Genomic DNA, 19,957 nt, shown 5'->3' on the forward strand with positions numbered 1-19,957 from the left:
AAATGTAAAACTTGCCTTACAGCTAGAAATTAGTATATATTATTCTAAGTTGGTTATTCTAATTTTTATCATCAGATGTACCTATTTAATCAATTATCAATATTAAAATTAATATTAATCTATATTTTAATATCTTATTAGATCAAAATTATACATATTTGTAAAAAAGCTTCTGTGTAATGGTGTATAAATATTTTTGTATAGCCCCTTCACATATAACTTTACTCTCTCTCATGATATATATATATATATGTATGCCAATCTCACCCTATCAAAGTGGGTATGAGAAGCTTTTTTAGTGTCACGTACTAGTGCCATTCACAACCTATGTCTTTAATCTATGTACCCATTACCCACGGTTTAATTTATACCGTCATGAAGATTGAAGAACCAAAACCAGGGTTTTCGATCTTTTTGACTTTTTAGTTAGTTGTTTCATTTGGGACAACATAATTTATAACAAAGTGGTTGACTGAAAAGTAATTAATTAGGTACAAACTACGGAGGAATTGTTCATGAACCTGCATATTCTAATTAGTTTATAATTAACTAACAAATTAAAGACCTTGTACGTTATTTGTGTTTTATATCTATATCCACAATATTGACTTTAATTAATATGGTACGTACATTGCCTTAATATGAACAAAAAGGGAAACTATTTCATGCCCTTTCTTAATTAAGAGTACATGTTCATGAATTTCCGAGTGTATATATTATCTTCTTCGTCTATATATATTAATTTAGTACTTGTAGGAAGACACTAGAGAATCATGAGTGCTTAACCAGGCCACATTACATCTCCAATCATTTATAATTTATAATTAAAAATGCCTATTAATGGATCCAACTTGGAAATGGTCAGTATGTACGTAAAGGTCAAACTTGTAGATAAGTCTGTCTTGATGATTTCTTTTCTTAATTTGGTGTTGGATTAAACGCGCTAAGTAGGTCTAGAAGAAATCGCATACTCATACTTCCACTTTTGACCCTTGTTCAATCGGTCAAACAAAATATCCTTCATATATTTATAATTAATAATTAAAAAATGTGGATTATACCTTAAGTATGGTACGTACATGGTAAGGCCCCAAGGCAACATCAGAGTGGTCTATATATACAAATCAAAGCTATGAAATATGTAGCCTTGTTGGTCCCCCCAGTTATTAGCATTAACATAATGTAGTCGCTTTCTCGGCTGATTGATTAAGAAAAAAGGTATATATGATATTCTCTTTTTAACTAATTAAAGGTCACTCCTTCTTTGTATTAATTCGTTAGCAATTTGCAAGTATAATGGTGGTCTTACCTAAAAGGCTAAAACTATATATATGGTATAAATCATACTTAACATATGCATTGGACATGTATAGTAATACCATTCATTAACCAACAAATTAAAATGAAAAAATAAATTAATTAATAGAGGAAAATCAAAGCCATGGGACATTAATACTATAGTATTTAGCAATAATGCTAGTTGTCCCATATTTTTTTTTCCCACATTTGTATCCCACCTGATGTGTCATTCCTTTACTGGAAGGGTATTTCTTTTTTCTTTTTTAAGTTTTATTTTTTAATTTTTAATGTTCAATATATGAATGCCATGTAAGATGGTATGAAATTGTGGTATAAAAATATGATAAGTATAGCATTACTGTATTTAGAAAATGCCTAGCTTTCTTTCCACCAACTATTGGGGTTTTTGTAGCTAGAGTGCGCAAGTCACTATGTATAGCTGCTTCACTGAATTGTGAGATTGTGGAGTTTGTAATTGTGAGATACTCAGACAAATTTCTTGTGTGTATATGGAAAGAAATTTGTATGATATTAAAAGATGACAGGTATTGAAATTTAATGATAATTTTTTTATGGTTCTAAATATATGTTATTTTTTGGGAGGTGCTATTGACACTCCTAAAATGTCATCCTACACTCCTCTCTTACTTTTTTATTTTTTTCAATTCTATTTATTAATACAGTTGTCAAATTTACCCTTACATTTTCATATTCTTTTTTATGTCAAGATTTTTTTTATTCTTTTACTAAGGGTTGTTCAAATCAAATCATTAATCATCAATTTAGATGTCAAATACATACAAAATCTCCCTTTTATATTCATCTGAATAATCTCAGCATAATAGCTTAATTCCTTATAATTTCTTATAACTTCTTAATTAATTTCATGCTATAAGATAAAATTAAACAATATATATGTAATTGAATGTGATTTAATGTGATTAAACGTGTATAGATATTGATTCTATGATGATCCATTTTTATATTTAGATAATATGATGCAAAGAAAAAGAATTATTAACTTTGAAAACAATTAAGGGTAAATCTGGAAATTAAATTAATAAAATAAGATTAAAAAAATAAAATTATAAGAGAAGTGTATAATGACTTTTTTAGAGTGCCAATAGGGCCTCCCTATTTTTTAACTAGATTGTTCTGTCATTTAATATCACCCCATGACATGTACAACTCAAAACAAATTTTTCTCCACCGATTGCCTTTGTCATTGGTTTTTGCAGTAGCTTGTTATTCTTGTGCATAACTTTGGTTTAGTCAAGGAAATTAAACAACTCTTTGGAGGTACGTTGTTGATGTTCAGACGAAAATTCAAAGAATTAAAGAGCTGTAATTGTTGATCTCAAAATGAACACCGAGAACAATAAGAATAAAGAAAAGGAAAGCCTTTGATGTTTCAACGCTTTGAAAAGTATATGTACGTACATTTGTTTTCTTATGTTCTTGTACAAGAAAGGGCTGTTCTATTGACACCTTATTATTTGCTCATATTGCACCCCATCTACTCGGGAGACTCACCCTACATTTTTAAGATTTGATTTCATCAATGTACCCCCATTATACCAACTACACCTTACTAACTTAAACTCATAAATACTCACTTTACCCATCCACTCCACCCCCTCCTCTCTATTTTGAGAGGTTCCTCCTTTACCAATTTATGATAAGGGAAAAGAAAATAAGTTTTATACATTACCATGCAGTCTTCAAATTAGCATGCAACTACCAAATTTAAACACTTTCCCACCCAGTTTCTCAACAACCAAACTGAACCCAGCCAAACAAGAAACAAAGCCAAAGCTTTTTCTCAACTATGCCAATGCTCTTGCTCTTCTCAAATATTGATTAAAAAATTACAATTTTTCCAACAACACAAACTCACCCCAACCAGTCCCACACCTTGTAGTGCTACATATGAGAAAGAATGAAGCTAAAGTTTTCCTTCTCCTGCATCATAACCAGGGACGGATGCAGGATCCCCAACCTGGGGGGTCAAACCCAGGTAGAGCCTGGCGCCGCGAAGCGGCGGCAAAATTTTTAGGGACCGGGCACTGCAGCAGGGGCGACGGCGTCACGGCTGGCTGGGTTGGGCACTTCGGCTCTGACCTCTGTGTGTGGCTGTGTGGCGACTGGGTTTGCTGTTAATGAATAGGATTGATTATTTGATATTGACGAAGAGCGGAAGTGGCTGGGAGCAAAAGCCATTCTGTTTTGTTTTAATTCCTAGCTCAAAACGACGTCGTTTTGAGTAGGAAGTTAAAAAAAAATTACACAGCCCACTAGCCCAGCCCACTAGCCCACTAGCCCAGTAGCCCAGCCCCTTATTCAGTCTTTTTTTTTTTTTTTGGCCACGCAGCCCACGCCCCCACGCAGCTCCTCTTCTCCTCTCTCTCTGTTTTTCAATTTTCAATTTCTCAGTGGAGCAGCGGAGCTTTCATGGCGTTTCATCACCTGGAAGGCTGGAGGCTGGAGCAGCGGAGCCCTGGAGGTCGCCTTCTTCACGTGATCACGTCGGGCCGTCGTCGGGGTCGGGGGGTCGCCTTCTTCACGTCGAGGGGTCGCCTTCTTCACGTCGGGGGGTCGCTGGTGTCGCCGTCCAGAGGTCCAAGCCTTCGTGCTCCGCCGTTCGGGGGGTCGCCCGACCCCCCAAGCTTGGCCGTGCGTCCGTCCCTGATCATAACTACGAGAATACTAAAACAAAATGGAGAGAAATGGTCTACTCAATACACTTGAGGCTTGTTTGTTGGGCAGAATATGGGCTTGGAATATGATAAGTTATATGTTTACCATATTTGGGCTGCAAATATGACTTTGGATTAGAAAAGGCATAATCCTACATAGTCCAGCCTAAGTTATATGTTGTAGGATAACTTATCCAATTAAAACTTGAAGGATTAATATTCCAATCGTGTGATACTTCAGCTGAACCTCTCGTGTGATACTTGCTCTCCACGAATTCGATTTCCAACAACGGTGGTCATCTCCGGCCACTCATCGCCAGCAAAAGTCATCTCCGACAAGTCATCTTCATGTCTCACTCTCTATCTCTATATTTGTCTCTCGCTCACTCTCTCTCAATCTTGTTTAATTCTCTCTGATACCAGTTGTTCTTCCATTGTTGCTATGTGATCCATCTTTTCACTCTTAGATTCGGGACTTGGTTGTGAGCTACGAAAGAGTTTAGGTTTTTCTTTTTTCTTTTTTTCTGAGGGTTTTTCTACTCTCTCTCTCTCTCACTCTCTATTTATGTCTCTCTCTTAAAAAAACATTGGTTACTTTTTTGAAAAACAAGACTAAAATAACATTATTTAGCTAATCGTGCCTTTTAGGCCCCGTTTGGGATTGCGGTGAAAGATCCAAAAGCTGCTGTGGATGACAATTCTCAATCACCTACAGCAGTTTTGGTGTTTGGTAAAAAAATTAAAAACTGTTGTTTCCCACAATTCTCAACTCTCCACAACAAAAACAGAAAGTAGGTTTCTAGGTACTTTTGAAAGCTGCAGTGAATCACAGCAACAATGAATATTTTATTTTACCCATAATATCCTCATTGATTTCTATATTTTTAATTTGTTTATTTTAAATTAAAAAATATGTCTATTGTTAGTTATATTTTATATTGTGATAATTAATTATGATATTTTATTTGCACGATTAAAATTATAATATACCTAAAAAAATAATAGACATACTTATTTAATAATGTTGTTCTTAGAAAAATTAATGCTAATAAAAATTTGTAGCTAAAAATTTAAAAAACAAGTAAAACACATTTTATTTTTACCAAACAAATAAGTGAAAGACACTTTTAGTATCGTGTCTATTTTAGTAATTATACACAGTCACATCACTTTTACATTAACATTTACCAAACACTTTGATATTATTTTTTGTACTCACAGCACTTTTGAAAACATATTTTACCAAACACTCAGCTGCTTTACTTTACAGCTGACTTTACTTCACAGCTGTTTTACCTCACAGCTGTTTTTTCACACAGCAATATCAAGCTGGCCCTTAATAGTTTTGTGCACCACCAAATATGGCATTGGCTTAGATTTATCTTTTCAATCTAATCACACACGTTAAACGTGGCCTTAAGAAACATCTAAAAGAGTATACCTAATCACACTTCAACCTTTGAATATTGTTGTGTTTATTTTTCTCGCTAAATTCTTTGTTCATGAAAAATGTTTATATCTGTATGATAGATATATATTTAACTTTTTAATCTTTACGGATTTACTTTTTCACGATTACAAAATAACTATTCTCACTATTATATATGTCTTAACGTATCCGTAACAATGACAAAATTCAGACAAAACCTGAATTGATTTTCGAGGAGCCTTTGGTTGTATCATCATCATTTGGGTAACGTACCAAAAATTCCAACACACATATATTAACTAAGAAAATATTAGGACAAGGACAAAAAGTTGGTGAACAACAAGGCAACGGTCGGCACTTGTTAGGTTGGCCCAATAATACGCCAACCCTCCTCGCTGCCCAAACCTTCTTGAAGCTTCCAGAGACGCAAAACGACCCCGTCCCAAATCAACAAAACCCAATACGCGTCGTCAACCAAGTGTCTCTTCTTTCCCCTGTCTTCAACCTAAAACATTAGGGCTTCTCTCCATTTTTCCCTATTCTCCCTCAATTTATATACTCCAGTAAAAATTACCACTACCAGCAATTCCAATTGTAAACTCAATTTTGAGTAGTCCCAAATACCTAATTCGATCTGGGGGAACAGAAAAAAAAAAGTTCGGGGGTTTCTTCAATTTGGGGAAAAAAAAGTTCCAAGGGTTTCTTCAATTTGGGGAAGATTCTGGGAAAGAAAGAGTGTAGGAGAGGATTTGGCATTTGCCTAAAAGAAGAGCTTTCTTTCTTTCCTCAGAAGAATCAAAGAGCTCGCCTTCAATCCAATCATGGATCCCCATTTCCCAAAATCCCCAATCGCTCTAATCTTCTTCACCATCTTCATCGTCCTCTGCTCCTTCACCACCGTCCGATCCGAGCAGCACCAGCCCGATCCCACCATCATCAGATTGCCCTCCGAGTCCAAACCCGCGGACCCCTGCGGCGGCGGGTCGCCCAGGTCCCCCACCACGTGCCCGGTCAATTGCTTCCGACCCGACCCGGTTTGCGGCGTTGACGGCGTGACCTACTGGTGCGGGTGCCCGGACGCGCAATGCGCTGGGGTCAAAGTCGCCAAATTGGGGTTTTGCGAGGTGGGTAGTGGGGGTTCGGCCCCTCGCGCCGCTCAAGCTCTGCTCCTGGTTCACATTGTTTGGCTCATCGTCCTCGGCGTTTCGGTCTTGTTCGGCCTTTTCTGATTTGTTTTTACATTTTTCTGGATCCGAATGAATTCATTGTTTTGGTTTGTTCTCGGGAGGCTTTGCTTGTGTTTGGTGGAGCTTTTTCCAGTGTTTGATCTCCAGTCAGAGGCGCGAAATGAAAACAGGGATTTGATGGCAGCTTTGGCAGAGCATTTGATGACAAGCCATTGATAACATCGTCTATGGCTGCCACTGGGGAATATCGTCGAACACATCGGGTTCAATGTAGATTTATTTTGGGTTATTGGAAGAACCCATCTAAGAGGAAATTATTTGTTTCATGGTACATGTAGAGTGTAGTTAGGTCATGATTATCGATCTTTTTGAGTTTATGTAGATAAGAATTTTCCCCAAAAGATTTTATTCATCATTATTTGATTTTGCGCTTCTGAACGTTTCAATTTTTTTTTTTTTTTTTTTGGTTTTTTGGTTTGTCTAGAAGTTTTCTATAAGGATGAAGCATATTCAACACTCTAATTGATGAGGGGGTTTAGAAAGATTTGTCCAGGGCTTTGATTTGAAGTACTAAACATTGGAAGAAACAGCATACATATAAACTTGAGGCATTTGTATAGATCTTTCCAGGAAGTTTTGAACTAGTAAACCTTGGAAGACAACGTACATCAAGAACTAACCCAACATTTTGTGAAAATCGAATTGAGGTCACGTTCACTTACTCCAAAGAATATAGTAGAATGAATAGGAGTAATTTTCATTTCACTCTAAACAATGAACCTACTCCAAAATCAGAAATTACATTCCGAATATGAATTTACTTCATTTTCATTATGATTCTAGATGCTTAGTAAATAACTTAATGAGAACTTTTCTAACAATTCTTTCTTTTCTCATTCATTTTCACTCTCATGCATTTTCTCTCTCATTCCATGTTAGTAAATGTGACATAATTGGATTGCTCTTGGGTTGGGATATAAACTAGCAAATCCTACATATAATTTTGGAAAAGAACTTTCTTACATCAGGGCCTCTATGTTGGTGGAGAAATTATTCTGTATAATCGATATATTGACACGTGGTATAATCAGTCTATGTGTTATAATATGAGTGAATGTTATTAATATTATACCCTATTAATATAAACACATCATCCAATAATACCCTTATAAGTTGAATTGGTTATACCACATAACAGTATATCATTATATCTTATAATTTTTCATGTTGGTGATCCCACATAACCAATCACAGACTCCCAGTTATTGGGGTATATTTTCTCATAGTTTTGCCGGGGGTCATCATTGGACCGGTTCGATATTATTAAGCTAGAGCTTGGGCCAAACCTTTGGAGACAGTGTTGGACCGAACTTGGGCCACGCGGACTGGAACATGTGGGATGGGTTGGCATGGCAATACGTAAAAGCCTAGTCGAGCTTACATAATATTTTGTGCTAGATTGATTCAAGTTCAAACCATGTCTACCTTAGACCTTAGCCCATGCCTCTACATAATAAAACTTTGATTATTGTAATTAATTAATAATTACAAGAGCTTATATTCTTCATGCCAGATGTAGATTCCATTTGAATGTTATTTAAATATGGATTTTTTTTTATAGGATAAGTCCTTTTTTTTTCTTCTTTTTTTTTTGTCCGTAATAATTTAACAATCACAATGAAGACTATGAGGCACAAAAGAAAAACTTACATGTAAGAAGTATATATATATTTTTTCTCATAAAAAATTGTCAAATAACTAATATGTGAGGAGGTCTTATGAATTGTGGATGTATACACTCGTTACATACAAGATTTTCTCGAATCACAATAACTCTTCTAAGAAAAAACGTTTTAACAGTCAATCCTTCTTGATACTCCATTGCAGTTTCAGTTGTTTTCAAAATTATAATTTTAAGAGCTCTATCTGTACTTGTAGAAGCTTCTTACTCCTTTTAGCACTCTCCTACATAATAAAATGAGGTGCGAATATAGTCTTTTTGGGCTAATATTTGTAGGTTGGGTTGGCTCATTCTTCTAGGTTGAGTTGGCTAATGGCTATGCTTCCAATTGCCAAAGATCCTCTTCTTCATGGTTTTGTCATTTGCTCAGGTTTGCTATCTTATTATATTATACAGCAGTCACTTTTTCAGTTTTTCCTAAACAAAATTTAATTTTGTTTGGATTATTTTAAGCTTTTGGGCTCCTACCATATTCATCAAAGATGTTCCTCCACCGGATTAAACCAACTCCTAGCCAGCTACATTGCAATTTGTATCTGTGTTTTAAATATAGATTGAAAAAGTGCTCCTTTCTTTTTAATACTACATCAATAGCCAAACTAGTGGGAAGTAGAGTCTATTTGGTTCTTATACAAAGACTTTCTGGCTGCTGGGTCAACATCAATAGGGCCAGCATTCCATTGGCATGGAACTAGATGCATATAATTTTCATTTTTCTGCAGTAAATCATGGCTATATTGTCTAAAATTCTAAATTGAACGGTCAAGATTGTTGGGACCATCAATTTCCTTTCCAAAGAGAAACCCAACTTTTCCCGAGAGCATTATTCAATTGTGGATCCCACACAACACAATTTCCTTGCAGTTTCCGTCTCTTTGAAAACTCATTTCACATCTTCTCATCAATTTCATCTCAAAAGAAATTGATCTCTCTGCTATAACAAACAATCTTCTACTTCTCTTTTCATCTCTGAGCATCCTTCCTTTACTCTTATATCTTCTTCTCCTCAAAAATCATGGACTCAGATTGTGGACTACAGTTTAGAAGGAGGAGGAGTAACCAACGAGGAGGAGATCAATCAGCAAGTGGCATGGAGAGTCTACCATATCAAATCATCCTTGACATATTTTCAAGGCTTCCCCTGTCTTCTCTGGTGCAATTCAGGTATGTATGCCGATCTTGGCGTATGTTAGCACAAGACCAACATCTTGATAATCTGTATAACTCCGACACAGCTGAGAACAGTGTTTGCCTCATCTTCCACTGTGATAACCCTATCAGAAACCAGCTTTATTTTGTAGATTACCCTTTTAACCATTGGGGAAAAGACACAGTAAAGAAAATTTACACACCTTTCTGTGCTTTTATGCCTGAGTTTGATGTGGTAGGATCATGTCATGGTTTGCTGTGCTTGTCTGATTCATTATACAATGATGCACTATACATATATAATCCATTCACCAGGGATTACAGAGAGCTGCCTAAGTCCATGCAGTATCCTAATCAAGAAGTTATATATGGATTTGGGTTTCATCCAGTGACTAAGGAATACAAGGTGGTTAAGATAATCTATTATAGGCATGCATATAGAGGCTCATGGCATCGCTTTAGAGTCCATCCCCCAAAATCAGAAGTTCAAGTTTTCACTCTGGGAAGCTCCACATGGAGAAGTGTAGGAAAAACATCTCACTACCTACATCACCGGCCAGCACAGGTCTTGGTCAATGGAAGAATTCATTGGGTCACTTGGAGACGAAGCTATCACCCAGGTCGCAAGCTCATCTCATTTGACTTGGCAGACGAGCAATTCAGGGAAGTTTCGAAACCCGAATTTGATGGCTTAAAGAGGTGGGATTACCATCTGCTGGTTTTAAGAGGTTGTCTTGCTACAGTTTTTTACTGCAGCTTTGGGAAATTGGAGATATGGGTTATGAAGGAGTATGATGTGAAGGAATCATGGGTCAAAGAGTTCAGCATAGGAAGCCACATACCAAAGGCATTGAAACAAGATGTTGACAGCTCCTGGAAGATTTCAAAGATTGCTATAAAACGAAGATTTGTTCGGGTTTTGTGTGTTCTGATGAATGGCCAAATCTTGTTGGAGTATAAAAGCAGAGCTTTAGTTCTATATGACCCAAATAGTGGAACTTTCAAGGATCTTGTATTTCAGGGGATGCCAAAATGGTTTCAAACGGTTGTTCATGTGGGCAGGCTCAATCAGATTCATACCCTTGTTAATATGTGAGGTTCAAAAATGATGAAATTTACGCTTCTTTCCTTGTAAGTCTGCTGATTGAAATAAATCTCTGTTATTGTTGCACAATCTTACTCTTTCCATAGACTATGCTGCCATCCATTTCTGAAGGTGTATAAGTGAGTAAATCCACAATGTACCACTGATCTTGGATGATCATAAAAGAAGTTCGATAGATATAGATTTATTATGGGTTATTGGAAGAACCCATCAAAGAGGAAATTATTTGTATCATGGTACATGTAGAGTGTAGTTAGGTCATGATTATCTTTTTGAGTTTATGTAGATACCAATTTGAATTTTCCCCAAAAGATTTTATTCATCATTATTTGATTTTGCGCTTCTAACGTTTCAATTTTTTTTTTTTTTTTTTTTTGGTTTTTTGGTTTGTCTAGAAGTTTTTCTATAAGGATGAAGCATATTCAACACTCTAATTGATGAGGGGGTTTAGAAAGACTTGTCCAGGGCTTTGATTTGAAGTACTAAACATTGGAAGAAACAGCATACATATAAACTTGAGGCATTTGTATAGATCTTTCCAGGAAGTTTTGAACTAGGAAACCTTGGAAGACAACGTACATCAAGAACTAACCCAATATTTTGTGAAAATCGAATTAAGGTCACGTTTACTTACTCCAAAGAATATAGTAGAATGAATAGGAGAATTTTCATTTCACTCTAAACAATGAACCTACTCTAAAATTAGAAATTACACTCCCAATATGATTTAACTTCATTTTCATTATGATTCTAGATGGTTAGTAAATAACTTAATGGAAACTTTTCTCGCAATTCTTTCTTTCCCCATTCATTCTCACCCTGATGCATTTTCTCTCTCATTCCATGTTAGTAAATGTGACATGATTGGATTGCTCTTGGGTTGGGATATAAACTAGCAAATCCTACATGTAATTTTGGAAAGGAACTTCCTTACAATGGGGCCTCTATGTTGGTTGAGAAATTATTCTGTATAACCGATATATTGACATGTGGTATAACCAGTCTATGTGTTATAATATGAGTAGATGTTATTAATATTATACCCTACTAAACAGTTCTGGCTGAAGATGTCTTCACCAGCCAGCTGACGTGAATGTGCTTGCTTGTTGATATATGCAATTGAGTGTGGTTGTTGGTTTATGTAGTTTTGTACATCTTTCTGCCTTCCAGCAGATGTATTGCTCTTCCTATATACTCATTTTTTTTTTACCTTTCTTCCAGATTGATCTATTATAAAATTAAGTATATTATGATTAAGTGAATTCAATGTTTCTATCCATGTTTGTTTTGGTTGAAATTGCAGGATGTGTTCAATCTACTTCCAAATCTCAATGTGGCTGAGTTAATCTAGGCGTTTGCAGGTATACAAGCGAAGTTTGAGTTATATGCATGTTGAGTGGTGTAAATGAATTCTCTGTGTAGTATTGATAGTGATTTTCTTGTATGTTTTCAGTGGAGTAATGCAAAGAAGAAACGAAGCGGTTACAGTCAAGCACAAATTGATGAGGTGCGGGTTGAATGGGGAGAGTTTGTGACCTTGACTTATCTGTAGCCCTGTTGGGAGGTATTAGGTTCTTAGGGTTTGCCATTTTGTTGATATTTAGATCAAGTTATGCTATCATGCCATATTTTGGTAAAGAAGGCAAGTGCTAGTACACGTGGTTCTGATTTTTGTAAATGTGGGCAGATTATTGAACAAGGGTGTAGATGTTCAGATTGTAGGTAAATTGCTGCCATGACAATAATTTGTAAGTCTAGGCAGCTAGGTTTTGGTACACATGCCATTGATTGTTATCTTGAACAAATATTGATTGCTTTAATGAATAGATTTTGAATGAATGGATTTATAGTTGAATGAACTTATATGGTTGAATGGATTTATGGTTGAAAATACCAAAAAAAAAAATGCAGGCTATATTTTTAATTGCAAAAATACCATAAAAGCAACGCCCTTTTTTCTTGTGTATTGTAAGAAGAGGCAAGGAAATGGTTGTTGCTTATGCAAAGGCAACAAGGATTTCCTTGCCTATTGTGAGAATAGGCAAGGAAAGGGTTGTTGCCTATGAAAAGTCAACGAGGATTTCCTTGCCCAAATTTCTTCTAGTGATATTAGGCAACAATAGAGTCGTTGTCTATAAATAGAATAGGCAATGACGATACTGTTGCATAATGTAATAGGAAATGAGGCCATTTCCTTGCAGTTTCCGTCTCTTTGAATACTCATTTCACATCTTCTCATCAATTTCATCTCAAAAGAAAATGATCTCTCTGCGATAACAAACAATCTTCTACTTCTCTTTTCATCTCTGAGCCTCCTTCCTTTACTCTTATATCTTCTTCTCCTCAAAAATCATGGACTCAGATTGTGGACTACAGTTTAAAAGGAGGAGGAGTAACCAAGGAGGAGGAGATCAATCAGCAAGTGGCATGGAGAGTCTACCACATCAAATCATCCTTGACATATTTTCAAGGCTACCCCTGTCTTCTCTGGTGCAATTCAGGTATGTATGCCGATCTTGGCGTATGTTAGCACAAGACCAACATCTTGATAATCTGTATAACTCCGACACAGCTGAGAACAGTGTTTGCCTCATCTTCCACTGTGTTAACCCCATCAGAAACCAGCTTTATTTTGTAGATTACCCTTTTAACCATAGGGGAAAAGACACAGTAAAGAAAATTTACACACCTTTCTGTGCTTCTATGCCTGAGTTTGATGTGGTAGGATCATGTCATGGTTTGCTGTGCTTGTCTGATTCATTATACAATGATGCACTATACATATATAATCCATTCACCAGGGATTACAGAGAGCTGCCTAAGTCCATGCAGTATCCTAATCAAGAAGTTATATATGGATTTGGGTTTCATCCAGTGACTAAGGAATACAAGGTGGTTAAGATAATCTATTATAGTCATGCATATAGGCCATGGGATCCCTTTAATGACCATAACCCAAAATCAGAAGTTCAAGTTTTCACTCTGGGAAGCTCCACATGGAGAAGTGTAGGAAAAACATCTCACCACCTAGATCACCAGCCAGCACAGGTCTTGGTCAATGGAAGAATTCATTGGGTCACTTGGATCAATTGGAGACCTTGCCCACATTGTAAGCTCATCTCGTTTGACTTGGCAGACGAGCAATTCAGGGAAGTTTCGATACCCGAATTTCATGGCTTAGAGTTGCCGGGTCGCTTTAAGGGGACTTACCATCTGCTGGTTTTAAGAGGTTGTCTTGCTACAGTTTTTTACTGCACGTCTGGGAAATTGGACATATGGGTTATGAAGGAGTATGATGTGAAGGAATCATGGGTCAAAGAGTTAAGCATAGGAAGCCACATGCCAAAGGCATTGAAACAAGATGTTGACAGCTCCTGGAATATTTCAAACATAGCTATAAAACGAAGATTTGTTCGGGAACGGGTTTTGTGTGTTCTGATGAATGGCCAAATCTTGTTGGAGTATAAAAGCAGAGCTTTAGTTCTATATGACCCAAATAGTGGAACTTTCAAGGATCTTGTATTTCAGGGGATGCCAAAATGGTTTCAAACGGTTGTTCATGTGGGCAGGCTCAATCAGATTCACACCCTTGTTAATATGTGAGGTTCAAAAATGATGAAATTTACGCTTCTTTCCTTGTAAGTCTGCTGATTGAAATAAATCTCTGTTATTGTTGCACAATCTTACTCTTTCCATAGACTATGCTCCCATTCCTTTCTGAAGGTGTATAAGTGAGTAAATCCACAATGTACCACTGATCTTGGATGATCATAAAAGTTAAATTACAGATGTAGATTCACAACTTCTAGTTATAGACAACGAAATCTATTCTATGCAGGAAATTGAAAGGTTTCCTAAAGTTTTCTGTATAATCACCATAAATCACCATCTTCAGCCATCATCAACCACTTCCCACCCAAGGAAAAGAGCTATCTCCAAACAATTGCCAACAAAAAAATTTACATTCATTATATCTTTGTACATGATTGTCTGCATGCCTTCAAAATCATCGATGCTATGAAGCAGCTAAAACCCGTGTGAGATGCTACAGATGCGTATTCGCCCTGAGAATGATAACTAAAGCTTCTAACTCCGCTTCATTCCAGTGCATAACAACTCTTTGTACCGATCTGTATATGGTTTTTGCTGATCCACTTGGAATAGAACCATTTTTTGGAAGCTCAAAACTCAGCCAGCCTTCCTAAATCAATTTTTGGTTGAAAATGAATGGACATTTGATTTAAAGCTTGTTTCATAAAAAGACTCTACATAGAAAAAGAACTGTTGCCATACTTTTTATTAGCTCTGTGCCGGCTTTTACTAGTACTTTTGCAATCTTTATCTTATCCTGCAATTTGTGCATGCAGGATGGTAGAATTGGACCAGTTGTTTCGGAGACTGTTATATCTGAGAGATGTGGAAATTAAAGATCTATCTGAGACAAATAGAATTATGTTCTGATTGATTATGTAGGAAGAAAATATATACAATTCTTTAAAATATTCTAAGAAACTTCATGACATATAAATGTGCTAGATATGAATATGCAAATCCGTCCCCTGATTTAAACAAAATTAAGTGCAAAGTATACTGTATACATGCAGAAGAGAGAACATTTCTCGTGTTGCCTAGCGGGTTGATGGGTTACCTCTGACTACCAGTACTTCTCAAGCGCTCCAAGATGTACTTTTCGCCTGTTAGGCACTCGACTAAGCCTTCAAGAATAACCCCAAAAAGATAATATCAAACATTCTGAAACTAGAATACAATGCTTGAAGCAAACTCACAAGTTAATGTTAAGAGGATATAAAACCTCAATGACACATCTTACTTCTACCTAAATGAATATTTGCATCCTAATGTGTGTCAACAGTGCACTGCGGTCACTGGTTGATTAAGAAATTATAGTTCTAATAGCTAATTTTGCAAAAGGAACTATTTCAATACGGAGAGATCAAATATTACCATTGGTATAATCTCGACAGTCATGATGGCCAACCCTCAAATTAGTTTCCCATGCTTTGTTGAATTCACATGCTATATCTATAGCACCTGCTTTGGGATATCCAACAAACCAGCATTTGCTTCTTGGCAGTTTCGACAAATTCCTCATAAGAACAACTCCTAACAAAAGGAACAGAGACCACTAAAATACCAAAAAAGAAAACAATTCAAACCAAAAATTCAAAGTCAAAGTGTATAAATTAAATCTAAACACAATCTTCAAATTATACTTCAGACATTAGGAAAGGTGACATGTGAAGATTTTTGTTCTAACGATTCTCATCAAAGCAGTCCCAAAATTGTTTGCACTGCATGAACAAAATGTTTAAATTCTATGCTTGTACATTACAAATTGCAGAAAGTGAAATGACCAAAAGTTTTCTTTGATTCATTTCATTTATTTATTATCAAATTCCCTGACAAGAAATTAAGTTGATCAGTTAGAATCACAACTTGCTTCATGCTAAAAGGAGAGGTGTACAGAGAGTGTATAACATCATAACCCTGACTATGAAACAAACAGTTGCAAGAATCAGAAAGGAGCATCTTTCAGTGCAAAGAGAACAAATTTTTTAAATATCGTGTTACATAGTTCATGATGATAACTGCGAAAACAGAAATAACAACAAAAATCTTCAGGATCAAATTTTCTAAATATTGTGTTACATAGTTCATGACGATCACTGTGAATACCTGGTATTGCTTTACCGGATAGAACTGCAAGTGCTGCATATATGTTTTCAGGATCTTTAGGCTGAAAATCAAAAACCAAGGCCTGCAAAAAGAGACTCAATGAAATTAGAGAATAAACTTTTGTATAGTAAGGAAACAGAATGACACATACTGCAACATGCTATAGCGAGTAAAAACCTATGCAATCCATTCAAAGCAGATACTTTATTCTAGAGTGCATAAACCACTGAAAACCATATCTTTGATATAAAGTCCTCAAAGATTCAAGGACCAAGGATGAGAAAATAAAACCCAATAGTGAATTGATATTTACAAAAATGAAGAATTTTCAATTTCTAAGAATACAGTGATCAAGCCAAATAGATTTAAGAATCTAAGAAAAACCCATGTTAGGATAAGAAGGTAGAAAAGCCTTAGAGAACTTCAGATATAATTCTATATACAATGCCCCAAAAGGAAGTAAAAATATTCACATAACCCACAAAGCAAAACAGGATTATAGTAAATCAAAGGCCCAGAAAAGATTCAATGAATTAGCCACCTTATCTAAAAAGGCTAAACTAACGAAGAAAGATACCAAATAGAAACCTACATGAGAATTGGAGGGACGAGAACCTGAGAGTGAGGTGGTGGTGGTGAGGAGGGTTTGATAACAACCATGAAATGCTGCACATCCCAGAGACTGAGAGAGTAAACAGCAGATGTGAGCAGCTGGGCAGGTCCCTTTGTGGCTCTTAGAGGCACTGCTGCAACGTACACCTCATCTCTGCCTCTCGCTACTGTTGGTTTCATAAGCAGTGAGGCCATTTGCTTTGGGAAAGACTGAACCAACCATTAGAGGCTCGGAGCGGTTGAAGACGAAGTTATGGACAGCAAAAAAATGTAAATTAACAGTAAAAATTTTTAGGGGATAATTCTGTGACTTGTGTCCACTGGGTTAATCACTATTTGACTATTTTGTCAATTCCATCCAAAAATTATAAAAGACCGAGTGTAAAGTAAGGGCAATTTTGGTGATATCAAAATGTTGTGAAAGAAAAAGTTGGGAGATGATGGTCCACGCTTTTTATATAGTTTTTTTTTTCAATAAGGAATTTGAAAGTGAATCGTTCGTTCAGCAAAAATGTTTTTGTGTAATCATTATATCATCAATATTACTAATTCAAATAAACTAATACAAAAAATCAGATGAAAGACATGAAATTTAATACTTAATGTACCATACCCGATTGTCCATGTTGTTACCACAATTCTCAAAAGTTTAAAAGTTCATACCACTACAAGAATTTCATCCGATTATCACCGTGTTTTATAGGGTCCTAAGCTTCATCTCACACTGTCAATAGTGCAATGGCCAACGGTTGTCTAAGTACACGTTTTCCATTGGTGTCGGACTAAAAAGTTAGAGTGATATTGGTGTTATTTAAGACCATTTACAGTTATGAGTTTCATTTCAATTTTATTACAATAAATTAAATTTAAAGTAAAATGATAATTTATAGAGGTAGAGTTCAGTTTAAATTAGAGATCAATAATTTATTTAAGAGATTATAAAATTGAACTCTAAAGTAAAATTTATTTTAATAAATTGGTTCACTATGTGAAAAAATATATTTCTACAATCTCTCTTACGTCGACATATGAATTACAATTGAATTCAATAGATTCCAAAATAATTCACAAAATTGAACTATTAAACTAAACTATAGAACAATCACTGCGGATGCTCTAAGCCCACCATTAGCCTAGTATCATCACTTGAAAATTGCTCCACTATTTTGTGAACAGTGTCAATTGAACACACATAAGTTTTTAAAAATTATGCGCCAATTGTTATTGGCACCCAATTTAAATAAAACCATTTCCTTATTGTTGAGATTTAAGATCCATACTGCACTTGTCATTTTGACTCCCAGTTGTAAGACTATAGGGCCTATCGTCATTTTCCTCATCATCTGAAACCAATGAAGAAAGTATCAAATTAAAAAATGGGAAAAATTTACAAATAGGACACATACTTTGATGGTTATTTCATTTCATGACATTAATTTTGCTTTGTGTTAATGAAGAACACATACTTTCATTTTGTGTCAATTAAGGATCATGTTTTTTTTCTTTATCTCAACTTTGACCCGACGTTGGACACATTAAAACTCCACCAAATTTAAAAAAATTATACTATATTTAAAGATATGCATCTCCTCTTTACAATCATATAAAGATCACCCAAATCGGATTTCTACAATTCCAGATAATTGGCCTTAAAGCAGGATACCTGAAACTGTCCGATTTTCTAAATTTTTTCCTAGAAATCCGATTGTAGAATTTCTAGTACCCTACTTTTGGGCCAATTATCTGAAGTTGTAGATATACGATTTGAGTGATTTTTATATGGTTGTAAAAAGGAGATGCATAGCTTTAAATCAAGTATAAGTTTGCTAGATTTGGTGGAGTTTTGATGGGTCCAATGTTGATTCAAAGTTTAGATAAAATAGGGTCCTTAATTGACATAAAATAAAAGTATGTGTCCTTCATTAATACGAATCAAAATTAATGTCCTGAAATAAAACAATCATAAAAATATGTGTCATGTTTGTAAATTTTTCCCTTAAAAAATTAAGAAAAAACCAAAATACACAAAAACACTTTTTTGCATCTTGATTTCCATCAATAGTATTGTAATTCTCCCTCAAACCCCCTTCCTATCATACCACCAAACTGCAATATCAGTACCAAATTTCAACATACCCAATTTCCAGATAGAGAGAAGTGGATCAGCTAGGAAACTTAATAAACTGTAAAAAAAATAAATACCTTTGGATATATAGCTTTATGGATTGCCTCAAATCCTTTCCAGGAGGTATACTGGTTCTTAGCCCTGCAAGAGCCTAGAAATCCAAATTAACCAAATAAATAAATGAAATTCAGGAAAAACTTCAAAAAATAAAAATACCAAAAAAGGGAATAAGAAAAAACAATTCCAAAACAACCCACCCAAATCTAGTCTACAAACCCTCCCAAAGAAATTGCTCACGTCAATAACACCATAGCTATGAACCAACACTGGTCATTAACTCAAAGCTAAGATGAAGGACAAAACAAAGAAATTAATTTTAAGAACAAGGCAAAGATATCACAAACAGCCCCCAAGAGTCAAGACCTCAAGGGAACGACTGGAGGGAGGGACTGTAGAAGAAGCTCTCTATTTGCTTACCAGTGAGGTGGGAGCTTTCTCTCTCAAGAACCAAGAGAGAAGCTCCTGCTTGGATATTTCCATTTTCCAAGGTGAAAGCGTATAAACAAATAGAAAGAAGCCTTCTACATGTGTAGCTTCCAGTACTTCACTTTGGAAGTAGGGATGACATTGTTAAAATAATTTGGTATCTCAATAACTCATTACATCCAGCTCGTACCCAATATGGGGCATTAAAATAATTAAAAAATATGGGCATGATGGATTTCAAATATTAAACAGAACAAGTCAGGGGATTAGCACGAGAATTAATAGAAAAGTCTGAAAAGAATTAGCATGAAACATTGTTGTAGTATACTGATCAGCATCATGTGCTACCATGTCACTTGATGCACTTTGCTAGAAAGGAAGATAAATAAATAAATAAAATATTTAAAAATAGTAAACTTGATCAAGCAGAA

The 19,957-nt window shown here is 35.6% G+C and overlaps 3 protein-coding genes, 1 long non-coding RNA gene and 1 pseudogene across 5 annotated transcripts; 3 read left to right on the forward strand and 2 right to left on the reverse strand.

Annotated features, from left to right (window-relative positions):
* The first annotated feature begins 5,844 nt into the window (after positions 1–5,844).
* Positions 5,845–7,029, forward strand: LOC147288038 (uncharacterized). The gene has a single exon (XM_086241931.1). The coding sequence runs from the start codon at positions 6,246–6,248 to the stop codon at positions 6,651–6,653; it is 408 nt and encodes a 135-aa protein (XP_086098057.1). The 5' UTR covers positions 5,845–6,245; the 3' UTR covers positions 6,654–7,029.
* A 2,238-nt stretch (positions 7,030–9,267) lies between these two features.
* Positions 9,268–12,411, forward strand: LOC147288039 (F-box protein At3g07870-like). The gene is made up of 3 exons (XM_086241460.1): positions 9,268–10,632; positions 11,910–11,967; positions 12,060–12,411. Exon 1 carries the CDS (start codon positions 9,368–9,370, stop codon positions 10,595–10,597), a length of 1,230 nt encoding a protein of 409 aa, XP_086097586.1. The 5' UTR covers positions 9,268–9,367; the 3' UTR covers positions 10,598–10,632; positions 11,910–11,967; positions 12,060–12,411.
* A 462-nt stretch (positions 12,412–12,873) lies between these two features.
* Positions 12,874–14,437, forward strand: LOC147288040 (F-box protein At3g07870 pseudogene; annotated as a pseudogene).
* A 605-nt stretch (positions 14,438–15,042) lies between these two features.
* On the reverse strand, positions 15,043–17,194 carry LOC147288041 (PTB domain engulfment adapter). 2 transcript variants are annotated; one of them, XM_086242467.1, is made up of 4 exons: positions 16,896–17,194; positions 16,304–16,385; positions 15,572–15,752; positions 15,043–15,321 (listed from the first exon to the last, which is right to left on the reverse strand). In XM_086242467.1, the coding sequence occupies exons 1-4, from the start codon at positions 17,108–17,110 to the stop codon at positions 15,251–15,253; spliced, it is 549 nt and encodes a 182-aa protein (XP_086098593.1). In that variant the 5' UTR covers positions 17,111–17,194; the 3' UTR covers positions 15,043–15,250. The 2 variants fall into 2 exon arrangements, with proteins under 2 accessions (XP_086098593.1, XP_086098594.1); XM_086242468.1 differs by having other exon boundaries at positions 15,572–15,730; positions 16,919–17,184.
* Positions 17,195–18,168: 974 nt separating this feature from the next.
* Positions 18,169–19,588, reverse strand: LOC147288042 (uncharacterized). Its single transcript, XR_015122098.1, has 3 exons — positions 19,518–19,588; positions 19,118–19,191; positions 18,169–18,258 (listed from the first exon to the last, which is right to left on the reverse strand). It is a non-coding gene; the product is annotated as an uncharacterized LOC147288042 (long non-coding RNA).
* Between the last annotated feature and the right edge of the window lie 369 nt (positions 19,589–19,957).

This window comes from Dryas octopetala, chromosome 4, assembly GCF_963921425.1.
Source record: "Dryas octopetala chromosome 4, drDryOcto1.1, whole genome shotgun sequence".
NCBI classification, from domain to species: Eukaryota; Viridiplantae; Streptophyta; class Magnoliopsida; order Rosales; family Rosaceae; genus Dryas; species Dryas octopetala.

Coding starts and splice junctions, on each gene's coding strand:
- LOC147288039 (XM_086241460.1), top strand. CDS start 9,368: ATGGACTCAGATTGTGGACTACAGTTTAGAAGGAGGAGGAGTAACCAA.
- LOC147288041 (XM_086242467.1), bottom strand. CDS start 17,110: ATGGCCTCACTGCTTATGAAACCAACAGTAGCGAGAGGCAGAGATGAG. Junction 16,386..16,895: donor CTCGTCCCTCCAATTCTCAT/GTAGGTTTCTAT, acceptor CTCTTTTTGCAG/GCCTTGGTTTTTGATTTTCA. Junction 15,322..15,571: donor CTGTCGAGATTATACCAATG/GTAATATTTGAT, acceptor TTATTCTTGAAG/GCTTAGTCGAGTGCCTAACA.
- LOC147288038 (XM_086241931.1), top strand. CDS start 6,246: ATGGATCCCCATTTCCCAAAATCCCCAATCGCTCTAATCTTCTTCACC.